The sequence below is a fragment of the Poeciliopsis prolifica genome, unplaced genomic scaffold (genome assembly GCF_027474105.1).
Source record: "Poeciliopsis prolifica strain line A6 unplaced genomic scaffold, Auburn_PproV2 SCAFFOLD041, whole genome shotgun sequence".
Lineage (NCBI taxonomy): Eukaryota > Metazoa > Chordata > Actinopteri > Cyprinodontiformes > Poeciliidae > Poeciliopsis > Poeciliopsis prolifica.
In genome coordinates, this window is record NW_026562416.1 from 5,232,737 (window position 1) to 5,249,675 (window position 16,939).

The following is a 16,939-nucleotide window of genomic DNA, read 5'->3' on the forward strand; positions in this document are numbered from 1 at the left end:
GTTCAGTCAAAAATTTTATTCTGTTGAGATGTTTAGGACTTTTCACTAAAAGTGAAACTGACAGTAAACTAATATTAATTAAGTAAAAATAAAAATAATAGCTGAGATACAAAGTTCTTTAAGCAACATTAGTATTTGGGAAGTTTTTAAAATGTATCTTATTTTAATATAAGTACTATAAATGTGCATAAGAAGTTTTACTTACAGAAAACCCATCAAAGAGCGACTCAAAATTTTACTATACAAAGTAATACTATATTACTACTACTACTAACAATAATAATAATAATAATAATAATAATAATAATAATAATAATAATAATAATAATAATAATAATAATAATAATACTTTAAACGAGTATTTTGGTACGGAGACTACTACATACAAATACATCCATTTGTAAGAAAAAACGTTCCCCAGACCCATGGAGGAGGGAGAAGGATCTCGCTGCACGAAACAGAGAGGGGCGGGGCGGGGATCACCGTCAGTTTCATAGCAGCTGTATGACCAGTAAATCGAAACTTAGGCAGGTCAGCGCTGCTTCTAAACTGGTTGTCAGCTGAGAGAAGCTCACACTTCTCCCAGCAGCAGAGGGGTGCAGAGGTGGAGAATCAACTAAATTTCCAAAAGTAAACACAATGGGAATCCACCAAAAGCAACTCTGGTAAGAAATGTATTTTATTTATTTCTAATTTGATATTTAAATGTAATGATGTTTTATAAAAATGTTGTGTGCCCATCTTAACCATTTATTTAATTATTGATTGATTTATTTTATCTTAAACTCTTAATAAATATGCATTCTCCTTCCATGAAATAAAGCATGCATTTGTCTGCAGGGTGCAGGGAAAAGCATAAGCGTAGCCACCAATTTCTGCACCACGTTAAAGTTCACCAGAGAGGGCGCTTTAAGTTTCGTTTTTCACGAAGCTGAAACCGTTTACGCCTATGTAAAAACATACATAGCTGTCATATCACATGCTTATTTCATGAGTGTACTTACTATTAGTTTCATTTCTTTGGTTTGGCTCCCATGGAGGTTTCAATCATAAATAACAACAACAATAAAAAAATATAAGATATGGACAACAAATATTTAATCTGTATTATAATAAATTCATAAATCACTACAAAATAATATTTAAAATCAATATTTTATATATCCTGTTTTAAAAAAAACTAAATAATTACTATTTTTTAATTATAGTACTTATTCTATAATAAATACTATTATAGTATTTATTTGTCCTCACCTAGACATAGATGAGGACAACTTACCATAGATTGTATTGAAATACAGTCTGTGTAGTGTTTTTTCACTTATTTTTGTTTATGTGTCATTTTGAATTTGTAATTAATCCTAACAATACAATGATGAATTGAAAACTGATAACTTTTTTATTTTATTTTTATTTGTTTGTGTGGGTTTTAGGTCTTTTATATTTCTACAAGGTTTCCTTACTGGAAATTTAGTTGGTGAGTACCTACCTTGGATGAATCAAAAGATTTCTGTTGTTTTTTTGTTTTTTTCTTAAACAAATTTCAAAGTTACCTATTACCTGGGGTTAGTCAGGGTTTGTTGACAGCAACAATAGATTCCCAGAAATGTTAGTTAGTAACTGCCAAGAAAAACATCAGAGATGAGGGACTTCACAAATATTATAAGCTAATGAAACCTTATTCTTCAGCTCTTTTTGTGCTTTCTTATGTAAACAGGGCAGGATTTACGAAGCCAATTTTAGGTTTCACACACAGTAAGATAAATTAAAATAATTGGTGTTTTGAACACTCACCATAGAGCAAACTACAAACAAACTACCTGTCCACATCTTTAGCATGAGTTACAACTTTAATATTTGTAATATATTCCAGTTGTTTTCAATATTTTAAACAATTATTTTTTACTTTGTTTACTTTACTTAAACTTTGGTCTTTATCAGTTGGTGCAATTACTTCAGAGAGCAAGAAGCAAGGCACATCCTGGGAAGGTTGCCAGTCTATCACAGGACAAAATCAGTACATTCTGACAATTTTCAAGAGATTAACTAATCTTACAGTTATAAGTTAAACATGAATGAGTAGTCTGGATCTTTGACTCCACGTGATGTGGAAATCAAAGTAAGAAAACACCTCCTGAAAATTTTTCCTGGTCTTTCAGATTCTTCAGCTCTGCCCTCCGTTGCGAACCCTGTGCCCGTCTTGACCGAGGTGGGGAACCAGGTGGTCCTTCCCTGCAGCTGGAAGGACTCCCAGAAAGAAGTGTCAGCGTCCGGCTGCCACATCCAGTGGATGACTCCGCCATACACTGTGTTCGAACAACTTGGAGAAGACAGGTGGCAGGCGGCGGAGTACGAGGGCCGGGTGGAGGTGCCTCTGGAGAAACTCAACTCCGGGGATTGTTCCCTAATCATCAAGGACGTTCAGATCAGCGACACGGGGAGATACGAGAGCTTCATAGTGGTGGATGGCGTGAGGTCCCAAAAGAGCAGAGTTTTCATTCAGAGTGTCAAATTGTCTGTGACAGGTTAGTCTGGGAGTAGGAGGGATGGTTTGTTTTGATTTAACAATGCAATCTCTCATTTAGGTTTTCTCCATATTAGAATAGAACATTTTCTTTTAGACATAAAAGTACAAACATGGACATTTTTATGTATTCTATTTCTAACATCACTTCTTCCTTTAACATGGCATTTCTCTGGTATTCATTCATTTAAAATAATACATTTCTATAAAGCTGATTAAAGTGGATTTTTTTTATCATGGGCTCTGTTTTCGTCTTTCTCTTTTCATAAACAGTATGATCTCTCTTGGTCTCATTGCTGTGAATGTTAATGCATTTCCTTCGTATTTTGTTTTTGCCACTTTCAGACCACAAATCCCAGAAGAGTCTTTACCAAGGGGACGACCTGGTTTTGAATCTGTACACCCCCCACTCATATGCAGTGGTCTTCCAGAGCAGGTTAGTTAAACATTTAAAGAAAACTCTTTGATCAGCTCAGGTCGGTGATCAGCAGGATAAATAGAGGAAGAACTTCCACTAGTTTTGATTTATAAAGGGATCAACTAAAAGTACTATGTACTTTAATACACTCATTTTGAATTTTATGAAAAATAAAGATCATAATAGGAAAACCTGCTTGGTAGATCTTAGTTTGTTTTTTTTTGTTTAACTGTCTTGCTCCGTGGCAGACAGTGTGATAATTTAATTTTCAAACATAACATGGGTCCTTCAAATCACAGATTTACTAAGTCACTAAAATTTCTCTATCCAACTGCAGCACACTCTCTGAGGTTTTGTTTGTGTCGACACAATATTTTGGTTGCCTATTAAGCAAACCTGTTGCTATTAAAACATGCTTGATTATTGTAAATAATCACTCAGTGCAACAGCGTTAGGATTTTGGAGTTAAAACCAAAGCAGAGAGAAGCTTATCGTTTGGTTTTGTTCGTACACAAAAGTGTTTGGGTTTCTCAGCACTTTCAGCATCCAGAAAACAATTTCCCCAATAAAGCTCATCTTGTTTTAATTTTCTCTCGTGTTATACAGAAACAGTTCGGAGTGGGTGAACCTGTGGAAGAGAGGGGATGAAAACAACGAACGCATAGAAAAACATCATCAGCTTGAACAATTAACCATAAAGAATCTACAATACTTCGATGAAGGAATATACAAAGTTTTGGATCAGGACGACCTCTCTGTCAGCACCATAAAGCTGTCCATAAAGGGTGAGAGCACAGCTTCCTGTGAACAATGTGAAGTTTAGATTTTGGTATGAAACTTAAAATTAAAAGTTAAAATTGATCATACTTATTACTTACCAATGTAAATGTATGTCTTGCATACTTTTTGTCTTAAAGAGTAGTTTAATATCAACCATCATCTGCATCATAATCATTTTCAGTATTTCTGCTTTCAGAAAACTCCCCGTCATCGAGAATCCAAGAAAAGCGGGAACAAATTCTGATAGGTGAGAATACCTGACTTCAGAAAGCAAAACAGTCAGTGACCTTTGCACTTTCAGATCAACCAACCGAGTCTTGGTTTTGTTTCCTAGCAACAATAATTTTTATCGAGCAGAAGTAAAAACATCTATTTTCAAAAAGTATGATAGCAAACCAAAGGGGTTAAGTCTATTTTATAGTTTTATGTCTCATTGTGAGATGCCGATATATATGTTACTCATACAAACATATCACACCAATAAGTGATTCCTAAAGGAAACACTTTGACCTGAAATAACAATATATATCTGTTCTGTCTTTTCAGATGCTGCAGCTACAAGCAGCTGTTCAGCGCTTCTCTTGTCTGTTCTGTTATTGTGTTCCCACATTATTTATCTTCATTGAGACATATTTTTCTGGAACCATATATACAGACTTTAACACTCTCTGACCAGCAGACAGAGAGGATTTGTAAATAGGAGAAGAAACAGTGAGCCTTGCAATCTTACGCACGATTGTAATCAAGAAATACTTCTATTAGTGGTCTGGTCCATTTCTGATGGTCAATATTTTATATTAAAAATGTTTGGTTCCAGTTACACCGTTTTGTGAACCACTACTGGCCAAATGATGTAGTTCTGTTTGAGATATTTTTATAGTGTATCTGTAGACATAATTAGGCCTATTGATTTTCTCTTTCTGTGTACATATTTAATCTACCCCACATGTTGTATCTTTTAAGAGGGTGTTTTGGTCTTTTCCCTCCTTTCTGTTAAATACCGATTAACTTCAAAATTCAGTAATCAACATTTAAAACTCATCTAGTTTTCTAATTTATAAAAAATGTACATAGTCTAAAACCTCTCTAACAGAATTTAAGAGACCAATAAAATAATTCACTAAAATTATGACTTCAAAATTTTCTGTATTATTTTTTGTTGCACCAATTTGTGATTTTACAAAAAACTGTTAAAATTATAAACAAGGCTATTTCAAAACTGTTTCTTGATTGTATTTGTAGAAAGGATTTTTTAAAAATAAAGTAAATTAGAAATTGACGTGTGATCTCCTATCTGTAAAAAATATTTATTATTTAATTTAAATCTCAAATAAAGAAATTTAAAAAAAAGTTTTTTTGTTCTTTATTCATTTTTAACTCATTCAGAATGTTTGGTTAAGTGGGAATGCCTTAAAACACACGTTCACAGGAATAGATGCAACTCAAAGGACAAAGAAACAAAGACATGCTGCAACTTGAATAATCTTTTTATCCAGGACTTCCTTCACACTGAAAACAATATGTCCTCTAAGTTATCGCCTTTCTCTTTGTGAACAAATCGGGTTTACTCGTAGTCTTTCTCCATTTGTGTTTTTGTATATTTTTGCTGTTTCTTCTGACCTATTATATTTTTAAATCAAGCCAATTTCACCTACTCTTTGGATGTTCCATGTCCATTTTGACAAAAAAAGACAAATCAATAAAAAGTGATTGGCTCATAGTCTTAGGAATATGTAATTTGAAAATATATCATTTTGAATTTAAGATATTTAGGTTTGGTCAGGGTCCCTAATCTACATAAATTCATCATAGATGACTGGTTTAAGGAGGGATCAGAATCATGTTAATTAAAATAGGTTGGAATTTAAAATTATCAGAAAATATTACATTCTTAAATCACATGTGAATTGATCAGTTTCTCTCTTAATTCATCAAGATATTAGATATGTTGCTGACATATCTAATATGGAATGGGAGCAGGCTGGGACTAACAGACGTGTTGATTATCAGTTGTGTTTTTCCAAATATTAATGCTTTTCAGAGGTAAAATCCAAAGATTGATTGTTCTAAACAAAGATAAGAGATGCTCCTTGACTTTTAAATTCAATCCTATAACAATAGAATTTGCTGACATGGAAAAAAATGCACCTTCCTTAAGGGTCAGCGGGGCTTTTCTCTGCCTTGTGCAGTGTTATAAATCACAAAGAAATGCAAGTTTCTTCCATGTTAGGAGAGCAAGATTGTGGGCATTTTCCAGAGAAAATCATACACCTTCCTTCATACACATCCACAAAATAACTGAATCCATCATTTCAGCCACACAAATGTTTCAATTGCACCCAAATATTTTGTTCAACTGTTTTAGTAACTAGTGGGAAAAATACAGCAACATTTAATTCCTCTGTAATCTAAATTTGGAAGATAATTTAAACGCACAAATTTAGCAACTGGCTGAATGATCGAAATATTGGTGGTTTACGTTAATATCAGCAACATTTACACCAAAGTTGCATACCCAATCGGGGGACATTTTGGTTATGTTTAAATGAAAGTTTTTAATTTTCCAAGTTCACAGGTACAAAATGTGTGTTTTGCAGTTTTTTCAGAGGAATATATGCAAAAGTTCAATGATGAACGTCAAACGTAAAGATGAAACCTCCTTCTATGTAATCTGTGTTGGAACTTATTTCACATGTGGGAAAAAAAAAAACAGGGGGCTTTCAAACTTCAATGAGTCTGAAAAAGGAATGACGAAGTGAGCTCAGAAGGGTCATTATTTCCAGGTTGAAGCTCAGCGTTTTAGCAACCCTCCCACTCGTTAAAAGTTGGGTTTGTGCTTCTTCACCTCGACCATGAGATGGTGAAGGTTGATGAGCTCTGAGCGGACGGCCAGGCTGCGGAACGTCGGCTGGTTCAGAACCTTATGAAAGCCGTGGTAGTATTGGATGAGTTGAGTCAGAGCGCCCTGCAGGGCAGGATAAAGAGCAACAGTTGGTAAAAGTTTGCAAAATGACTTTGTGCAGCGCCCCTTTCCTCCTACATGAAGAGGAGGAAAGGAGGGCGCTTCAACGTTGCTTCCTATTTGTCTACTTGAAGTGGATGTGCAGAGGAAATGACAAACAGAATACTTTGCATATACCACATATTTGTTCTTTGACATTTATTAAATTGAAACAAACTTGGGATATTTTGGAATAACCATAATCTGACAGTCCAGAGGTTTAGAGAAATGCAAGATCCTGTAGAAACATGTTTTTCTTCTGATAAACATAATTAATTTATATTTATCAAGAAAGAAATAGACTTAAATATTTTTGTTTATAGAGGTGATGCACTTGTATTGCTGAAATTTATATGGTGTATGTCAAAAGACAAACAACCGTTTTATTCTCGCTGTCTGACATCCAAATCAAAATTTTCTATAGGACTGAGATCAGAGTTTTGTGATGGCAACTTCAAATGACTGATTTTGTTCCAACAAACTTACATAAAATCTGCATGATTTGTTTTCTAAGGATGCAATTTTGTGCAGCGCACCAGTCCCTCCTACAGCAAAACACCCACAGGAATGGTCAATTTATTTGACGATTCCAAATGAAATGGTCAATATACCAAACATTTTAAGTTTCATTTGACTCCAAAAATTTAAGTCTTAGTCCAAGAATGCACTTGCAAACATTTCATGGATTTTTTTTTAATTGCTCTAATAGATTTTTGTTTTCTGAGTGGCATTTCAGTCTAAGTCAGTACATAACTTGTTTAATTGTGACATTTATCAAACATGTTTTTGTTTGCTTTTTTTGTTTTGGGGTTTAAATGCACATTTGATGCCAAAACACATTCAGCTTTGGGATACAGACCCATTCTCCTTGTTGAACAGCATCCTATTTATGCTGATTATAATAATTTTCACCTACAATCACCTGAAAATTTTATACATTTTGACATTTAGTATATAAACATTTTTTGTGAACACAGCTGGTCATGCTGAACCTTCAGCACTAGAGGAATCAGACACTAGTGCTTGTTTGGATAACATTCTTGTTTAGTTGCTCACCTGTATGATGCTAGTTCCATTTTTAAAGTTAGTGAAGGATCTCATGACGTCTTGACTCATTGACTCCACCGACTGCTTCCAGGTGCTGGAAAACCCTCGGACCAGCTGAGTGATCCGAGCTGCACACAAACACTTCTGTTATGCACTGCAAACATTTCATTCTTTCTCTATTTCTCTTCTGAGGAAGAAATGGGCAGTACGGTTACGTTTTCTTGCATTCTGTGATTTATGCTGAACTTAGGCCAGTTTCCTGTCTGGCTTCATATACGGCAGAAACACTTCTGATTGTGGTTGTCGGGGGAAATGATGTTGTTAAACAGACAAAACACAAAGGATGTGGAAAGCTGAACTTGCTATTTCTACACATTTTGACAGATGAGAAATAAAACTGCAAGGACAGTGGAAAGCTAAGGAGGAAGTGTCACATTGCTCAGTAAAACAAAACTGAAGGCTGAAATGAAACAAACAGGTAAGTAAATCCCAGTCATCCGTAGAGTGCAGAAGAGCATGAGACTAGGATGGAAAGATCTTTGACAATCCCTCATGAGAAGGTATTTAATACAAGAAACAACCAAAATAACCAATAATCCAAGTAAGCCATGCTTGTATTATAGATACATTACCTACATATGTTAACCCTTGACAACCAGAAATTATCTGACATTTGTGTAAGGCATTTAAAGTTCCCAAAAATTAAAATAACCACTAAAACCCTTCAACATTTAAAACGGCATGGTTTAGTTTTAGGAGAAATGCATAGTTTCCTTTTTTCATGAAACCTTAACAATAGTGGCCATAAAGCCTTGACAGTAAAAACTGTTCTGGGTGTGGCTAGAGCAGGGGTGTCAAACTCCAGTCCTCAATGGCCGCGGTCCTGCAGTTTTTTGATGTGCCACAGGTACAAAACACAGGAATGAAACGGCTTAATTACCTCCTCCTTGTATAAATCAGTTCTCCAGAGTCTTGCTAATGACCTATTATTTTATTCAGGTGTGGTGCAGCAGAGGCTCATCTAAAAGTTGCAGGACACCGCCCCTCGAGGACTGGATGTTGACAACACCTGGGCTAGAGGCTCTATTCTGTTCCATCTTCAGACCTTTGCATAGTCATTTCTAGATCTGAAATATTTCTCTCACCTTCTTCATTCTTCAGTCGATCTAGTTGCCCTTTCTCCATCAGTGCCTCAGCCTCCTTCACGAAGGCAATCATCCCCCCAAAGGGAGGAGACAGAATCTCCTCGATAAACTCCTGCAAGGCGAGGATGGAGGAAAAACAGATAGGAATATTTAAAAGTTCAGTTGCTTGAAGTGAAAGACTAAATGCAGAAAACAAGCCTAAAGCTTATTATTGTGTTATACAGTGCCAAGATTCCTACTGCTTTCCTATTGTTCAAATTCAATCACAATGGAAGGTTTTCAAAACTTAACAGTGTGTTTTGGGTCATGCCACAACAGCCCAAATGTAATTAAGCGTGGAATTTGACTAGGCCCCTCCAACCAGCAATTTCTTTAAAAATTGTGTATGTCCTTTGGGTCATTGTTCTGCTACATAATACAAATGTGCTTAACTTAAGTTGTTCTATATACTTCTGTGACTTCCTAGAGGGTATGTGATGCACCGATTGAGTAATTGGGAAGTTTCACCATGGTTACATATTTTCTCCAGTTTGGCTCGAACTGTGTTCAGAGCAGAACCTCAGAAATAGCTTTGCAGCTCTTTCTGGATGTATAACTTTGCTTTCTCATCTGTTCTTGAATATCTTTAGCAAAAAACATGATGTGCTGTCTTTTTCATACTCTTTGCAGGATGGTCTCTTCATCCTCTTTCTGCTCCCAAACATATTGTCATTCTCATCTGTGGAAACCTCCTCTGTATTCAAAGGGATTTTAGTCTTTTTTTAAAGCTACAAAAGACAAGCTTCTGTCAGGAAAGGCTTAAAAAAGCCTTTTTTAAAGGATGTTTTTAGCCTTTACAGAAAAGGCTAAATTCTCTTTTTTGAAAGGATTTTTTGCCTGCTTCATGTTGTATTTAAGCAATGTCTTTGTTTGAAATGTCTGGGAGTGGCAAGTGAAACTGAACCAAAAAGTGAATTGCTTTTTTATTGCTTTTTAAAAATTGTTTTACTATTTCCAATCATTTACTCTGTGGAAAAACATAAATTTGCGTTGATATAAAAACAATTCCTGTTCATTTTAAGGGAATAGATCAAAAATGGTCCGCAACATTCCTTCAACCTTTAAAAATGTATTAACTTCTTCTTATCCCACTTTCATAGTTGCTGCCATCTCTAGTGTTTTTTCTGCTTCTTGATGCAAATCAATGATGCAACTCTTCTTAAACAGACTAACATCTTTTCTACCAGCAGAGGATGCATGTTTCAAGACATTTTTAGATTGTTATAAATAACCGTAAAAAAATAAATAGAAATAAAAGTGAGCAAAACTAATTTGTTAAACAAAAGTGAGTTGATTGAAAAAAGTGTAATTAAATATCCAACTGTTGAAATATTTTTATGGATTCTTTAAATCATAATTTCTTTTAAATCAAAAGTTTAGTTATACATATTAATTTAATGTGTATTATATAAAAATAATCAGGTTTTACCTGCGTTCGAGCAAGGAGCAGCTGTTGAAAACTTTCCACCTCTTTACTGTCATCTGCTGCCCTCTCCTGGACAGATTAGAAAACAACAACAACCTAATCAGAACTGACGAGTGAAAACAAAAACAAATACAAAAAATATTCTAGAACAAAAGAAAAGATTTGTGTTAGATTAAAAACCTGCGGAGCTTAAAAAATAAATACAGAACTTTTTGTTCTGCATCATCATCGAAGCAGATTACAGAGCAAACATCATTAACAGTGCACACTAAATACAGAGTAATCCTCACCATCAGGACACTGAGCATCATGTCGTAGTTGTTGATGAGGAAGATCAGCTGATCTCTCCTGGAGGGAAATTCTGCTGCCATCTTCAGCACAAAGTTTTCAACCTCAACCTGAAAAGAAAAAAAAAATTTAATTTGTTTGCTTTTCACTCCATTGCAAAAACTTGCTAAACAACCACATCTGAGAAATTTCAAACTGACCAATTTTTCATTGTAATTTGAAATTCTGAATGATTTTTCTCACACCTCTCTCCACTTGTATACCATATCAAACTGAAATACTTTTTTGGCAACAGATAATCATACAATAAATGAATGCATGTGTGTGTGTTACCTGCAGCTGGCCCAGCAGAGCATTGGTCCTCTCATTAGGAAATGTTTGATTGATGCTCACAATGGCGGAGGAGAATTCTGCATATCGCCGAGTGATCTGAAATTAGAAAACATAAACTCTCACCACAAAACCTTTTGTGATATACTTTTCCTTCCACTCAACTTTCCATTAATATGGTTGGAGAAAATAGTCTGAACCAGGTTTGTTTTTTAGCAAGAACCTTGCTAAAGCACCTTTGTTTTTCCAACAGTTTATATGCATTAATATGGAAATATAATATTTTTCTATTAAAAATCCAGTTGTTTTTCTTTTTTTGCTCATACTTACATGCAAACAGAATCTTGCAGATTTCCATTAGCTGTAAGTCATAAAAACTAGATGGCACTAAACACTGTGATTTTATGGAATATATGGATTTCATTTTTAGAATGTAATTACTGAAATAAATAAAATGTTGATTACATTAAATTTTACTGCATTGCACCTACAAAATTTTCTTCATGCCAAATCACACATCTCATAAAATGTAATTATAAAGCTGGAACCATAACCGATGCACAGGTTCACTATGATTGAAGCCAGGAGCCGTGGTCTTTGTGTGTGAACACATACGTAGTGTGGTCTGGTGTCCAGGACTCCCAGTTTCTGAGGGTCAGTGTTTCTGATGCTCTGGATATTCATCTCCAGAATGAGTTCAAACCTCGGCCACAGCAGCTCCAACACGGCCTCCCAGTACCTGAGAAACAATCACAACTTCTTCAGGTGATTCTAGAAATACAAAGAATAACGCAATCATATGTGCATCCCCCCAGTTGTTCTTGTAAGAAAGACTCCAATGAAAGTAGGAAAATAAATAAAGATTTAAATCCATATGAAGTATTTTTAATTTCAATGTGAAACTGACTTGTCAAGAGCAGGGATGGTCCTCTTGGCTGTGATGGCTCTGAATCTGAGGATGATATGGATGCAGAGAAAGACAGCGATGCTGTCGTAGCAGTCTGACACGTAAGTGGACATGCTCTTCTGCAGACAGACACAGAGAACAAGATCACTAAAGTTTTAGGTGTGTCATGTATTAGGCAAAGTAAAGTAAAAAAATAACTGCTTGCCCAGGTTGGAATTGTAAATGAGAACTATTAAATCATTGAATAAATACAAGTTAAAAAAAATAATAAAATACATTTTAAAAAAGCTAATATTACAGATTACATTATGAAGATATGTTTTCCATTTTGGTAACAAACAAAAACACCAATAGGCGCATTGGGCAAAATATAAAACAAAAGTGTGTGCACTCTACATTAAGATGAAACCCATACAACTATACAACTGAGGGTAAAACAGATGTCCATACCAGGAACATGCTGAGAGTTTTCCCCATGATGCAGTTGAAAAGGTCCAGGGCCGAGTTTCCAGTCACCATGAAAAAGTCACACAAGAAGAGGTATTCTCTGCAGCCGTTGTCCAGCAGGGCGTAGTGCTGGCTGCGGAACAACATCTCATACGGATACTGGAGAACAGACAATTAACAGATGCAATGTTTATATATATATATATATATATATATATATATATATATATATATATATATATATATATATATATATATATATATATATATATATATATATATATATATATATATGACTCATATCACAGTATAATTGATCTTTTACCGCTTATAATGCAGCCAGTGTTACCTTGTATATAATACAAGAATTATTTTCACAATTTGTTTTTAATTTAGATTGTAATTTTAAATGTGTGCTCACCCTGCTGTCCCCTCTCTGAGCTGTATGTGGAACCAGGATGGGACCCTCCAGCTCTGCTGGACTCAATATTGCCCCCCTCTGGCCCAAAGTGAAAATGGTATTCCTGCTCTTTAAAGACGGTTTGGAGAAAAAACCTGCAGCTCAAAGTCAAGGATCATTTAAACTGGGCATCGGTACATCAGTGCTGTCCTGTGTCTAACTGTCAGTCATGCAGTTGGAGTTCTTCTGATAGAAACACTTTTCAGATCAATTGAGCTTAACATATTAAAACTTTTTACCTTAGCTGACAACATTCATACAGAGGAAACCATTTACAGAAACTCCTCAACATAAAACACAAACAGTTAAATGTCGTTCATAGAAAAGGACATACCAAGCCAATGTACGAAAATACAGTAAAAACAACAACTTTATTCTAAAAGGTGACTTATAAGTGCTGAACTTGTGGTTTCTGTGTGCCTGTAGCAGAACATGGTACAAGATTTTACATGTTTTGTTTTATAAAATAAATAATCATTTTTGCTGTTTGAAAATGAAACTCTTTCTATAAACAAAATACTTTACTTCTGTATTAATTTCCTAAGAGAAAGTATGCTTAATTTTCTTCTAATGTAATTTCAATGTTTCATTTTTATGAGCAAACACAACCGTGGATAAAGACAGAAATTGAAGGATATCTTTCTTAGCTGTATCTTCCACTCCCATCAGGTCATCTTTGTCTGCTACCTCCTCATACTGAAACAGAGCAGAAAAACAAATTCTAATATAAAACAAAACCCTTTAAATAAAATGAAGAGCAGAAAAAGGACAAGAGCTTAGTGCTTTCCAACATTCTGACAGCCTGGGACGTGTAGTAGACCAAAAAAAAATGTAATGAAGCAGAGATGAACTTATGGAGGCCACATCACACGCTTGTGATTTTTCTTAATGGATCCACTGACCTGCACTTTGAGGAGCCGGCCACTGTAGGACTTGAAGTAACTGTAGTAAATCTTGCTCATCGTGTCCACATACTCGTCCCTGATCTCCTTGGCAACGGTTCTTTCATTAGCCAAAAGAAACTGATAGAAAAATCTACAGCAGGACAGTCATAAGGACAACCATCAGTAATTTTCACTCATTTTAGAAAATGAAATAAATAGAAAAAGGAGGTGGCCACTATAAAGTAGAAAAGTACACACCTGTATTTCAGCAGAGTATTTTGTGGGATCTGATAGTTTGTCATTGGTTTCCTGAAGGAGTAGATCTTCTGAAGAATAAACTCTCTGATCTTTGAGACTGCCTGAGGAGGAGAAAGTTCAGTTTACCCACTGTGAAAAACATCGTAAAAGAATCCTAGAGTTCAACTTACACAAATACAACTAAACTCATTCAGGATTCAAACAGTTCCTTTGAACATTTGACAAATGATTTAAAAGGTTATGTACATATATTTCTTCTCCCTGAAACAACCATTTCCTTATGCAGCAAGAGTACATTTAAAACAATGACTGAAAAGCAAACAACATGAACATAAAAGAACTGAATTTCTCTCTGGGGTTTACCTTGAGTTTGAGGCGATCAACAATGTCCTGGATGTCGGAGCAGGCCAAGGTTTCTCTGAAGCTCAGCTCTTTGGCAAAGTTGATCTTTGTGTTGAGCTCATGGAGCTGCTCGAGAAACTCCTGCTCTGTCACTGGACTTTCCAGGATGGTGCTGCAATGATAGAGGACAACATCAAGCCATTAGTAGTAGTTTTTTAGTCGCTCAGTTTTAATACAACATCCCTATTTTTCTTATTCTAATTTTGTAATGAAGCAACATAAAAATTAATTAAGGCTTTACAAAATTGTTGTCTTTATGCTCAACATGATTGAAATTATTGTTTTAAACTTACGAGATCATGACTCCAGGCACCACTAGCTCGTCCACCAGCTGGCTGAGGTGGCTCCGTACAGCCTGCCTGTTCTTCAATCGAACGTTCATACTGACTGACTGCTGCTGCAGGGTCTGGATCTCACTGCTGATGGAGGAAAGGTCGCTCTGAAAGCCACTCAGCATACCCTCCATTCGCTGAGGAAGAAAAAGAAAAAGTAACCTATTAAAAATCAGTAATTCAAGAACTGGAAAGATGTTTTAACTCATCTTTTTCTAGTTATATGGAGTAGTTACACACTAAGAAAAATGTGGAAATGGAACACTTCTATTAGATGTACTGTGGATAAGTGCTATGTAAATAAACTGCTTAAGTATGTCTCACCTCAAGTATGGAGTCACACGCAGTGATCTGGTTGTGCAGAAGAGCAATGTTTTGACTTTCCTTAATGTCTAACATAAATGTGCTCAGGATGGAATTTTTGCATTGTTAAAAAAGTAAAACAATTCCAAGTCTCACAAGAATTCAGTAAACAATTCAATGAAATTATAGTTTATTAATTGTCCATTCAACATAAACTCTCGGATTTAGTAACAATGTCACCTCGCTTCAAACGTAGGTGACATTGTTACATCATGAGGGCCAGTAAGTTCTCAAATTTAAAGGATACAATCTTTGATGGAGGCTTGTTCGATCCTCTGCAGCTCTGCCTCCACCTGCTTGGAGTACTGACGTAGGTCAACACCCTAAAAACAGGCATAAAGAGAAGAACTGAACTATTAGAAAACATGGTTATTATTGACTTCATATGAAAAGATGTTCACCTTTGTTGAAATTACAAATGAATAGTGTAATTACACCAAATATTTTGTGCCTCTGGTTTGTGAAAAAGAATACATACTGGACCAGGTAATGGAATAGCTTTCTTTCTTGAGCGTACACTTTATTAAAAATATAAAATTCAGAAATAATAAAGAAGCAAGTAATTGTCACAGTAACAGAAACAGGTGTTATCCTTCGGCCGTTTAAATCTCTACAGTGGAGAAATGAGGAGGATTAATAGCCAAGTCAATTTAAACATTTAAGCTGTGTATATTTGATACAAATGTGTTATGATGCTTTTACCGTTTTAAGAGCTTCTTTCACAAGATCATCTTCCAAGTTTGCCTGAATATGAGCTGCAGAAAGAAAGATATAATAATTAAGAAAAATCTTGCAGAAATCTGAGATCAAAAAGACTTTCCAAGACAAGAACTCCTCCTCTGAACTCGACTGAAATTTCTTAAATAAGTGTACAACAGCTAAAATATAAAAACATGCCAATGAGAGACTTTAAGAGTTCAGATAAAATCAAACAGTTTCTGTTAGCAAGGAGGAAGAATGAAACAGAACGTAAGATGGCAACGACCATGCTGCAAATGTTTAGTGATGAGACAAAATGTTTACAGACCAATTATGTATGATCTATGCATTACGAAATACTGTTTCATAAGGAAAACGATAAATGAGCAAAACTAGTTCATTTTGGGACTGTGAATTTATTTCATAATGAAAAGGTGCTCAACTATGAACATACAATAACAAATGTTTAGCCTTTGTGAACTAAATAAAGACTGGAGCAAAACAGTAATGAACCAGAGTCTTACTGTCCACTTCGTCCAAGATAAACTCATCAGTGGTCAGGTCCAGTTCTCCCAAATTAAGGTTAGCGATGTCTCCATCAGTTTTCTAGAGAAAAATCAAGATATAGCTATTTCACAAAAAAAAAATCTCTAAGGGTTTCACCTCATTTAGTGAAACAAGTACGTGTGTAGTGCGAGGTATATAAAGTATACCAGATACAACCAAATGTTTATCACAGTGAAAATATCATCTGACTTGATTTTTCGTTGTTTGCAATCAACTCGGTAATTAGTCAACTAAATAAACTGTCACCTCATCCTGTAGATACGCCATTGCGATTTGTGTTTGGTTTCCAGTTATGTTTACATCGGCTTCAATAAGACCAGCAGGTACTCCCTCCGCCATTGCGGCGAATTTATGCTAACGTAGAGGATAGAAAGGAAAACAAAAACACAAATGTAACCCAAGAAATGTTCCGCTTCCAGGTATCAGCGAAACCTGCTTTTAAACCTATGCCTTACTAGGTTTAGAAGCATTTAATATTTTTATAAACCTAGTAAGGCATATGGTTTCAGACTGGTTAAATTATTTTTATACAGATAAAATAACTGTAACATGCATATAATTTAAGTTTATTAATTGCCTTTAGGATGCGCAGAATCTCGTCGGACCCACTAAAAACGGAGGA

General features: G+C 35.2%; 2 protein-coding genes across 2 annotated transcripts; one reads left to right on the top strand and one right to left on the bottom strand.

Annotated features, from left to right (window-relative positions):
- Positions 1-531: 531 nt before the first annotated feature.
- lgals17 (galectin 17) lies at positions 532-4,973 on the top strand. Its single transcript, XM_055054929.1, has 7 exons — positions 532-665; positions 1,434-1,477; positions 2,160-2,525; positions 2,870-2,960; positions 3,549-3,727; positions 3,919-3,969; positions 4,269-4,973. Exons 1-7 carry the CDS (start codon positions 640-642, stop codon positions 4,346-4,348), a joined length of 837 nt encoding a protein of 278 aa, XP_054910904.1. The 5' UTR covers positions 532-639; the 3' UTR covers positions 4,349-4,973.
- On the bottom strand, positions 3,509-16,936 carry vps52 (VPS52 subunit of GARP complex). Its single transcript, XM_055054922.1, has 21 exons — positions 16,895-16,936; positions 16,564-16,671; positions 16,275-16,356; positions 15,754-15,806; positions 15,299-15,374; positions 15,013-15,080; positions 14,650-14,825; positions 14,318-14,468; positions 13,955-14,055; positions 13,715-13,847; positions 13,451-13,508; positions 12,774-12,907; positions 12,356-12,511; positions 11,906-12,024; positions 11,614-11,737; positions 11,002-11,097; positions 10,671-10,778; positions 10,384-10,449; positions 8,916-9,027; positions 7,780-7,898; positions 3,509-6,687 (listed from the first exon to the last, which is right to left on the bottom strand). The coding sequence occupies exons 2-21, from the start codon at positions 16,654-16,656 to the stop codon at positions 6,541-6,543; spliced, it is 2,172 nt and encodes a 723-aa protein (XP_054910897.1). The 5' UTR covers positions 16,657-16,671; positions 16,895-16,936; the 3' UTR covers positions 3,509-6,540.
- Positions 16,937-16,939: the final 3 nt, after the last annotated feature.

Bases quoted from the DNA above. Each gene is read 5' to 3' on its own strand.
- lgals17 (XM_055054929.1), top strand. From the start codon at position 640: ATGGGAATCCACCAAAAGCAACTCTG. The intron at 666-1,433 runs GTAAGAAATGTA...TGTGGGTTTTAG, and splicing joins ATCCACCAAAAGCAACTCTG to GTCTTTTATATTTCTACAAG. The intron at 2,961-3,548 runs GTTAGTTAAACA...CGTGTTATACAG, and splicing joins GCAGTGGTCTTCCAGAGCAG to AAACAGTTCGGAGTGGGTGA.
- vps52 (XM_055054922.1), bottom strand. From the start codon at position 16,656: ATGGCGGAGGGAGTACCTGCTGGTCTTATTGAAGCCGATGTAAACATA. The intron at 13,848-13,954 runs GTGTGTACTTTT...GTCCTGCTGTAG, and splicing joins AATACTCTGCTGAAATACAG to ATTTTTCTATCAGTTTCTTT. The intron at 11,738-11,905 runs GTCAGTTTCACA...ATTGTTTCTCAG, and splicing joins ACCATCCCTGCTCTTGACAA to GTACTGGGAGGCCGTGTTGG.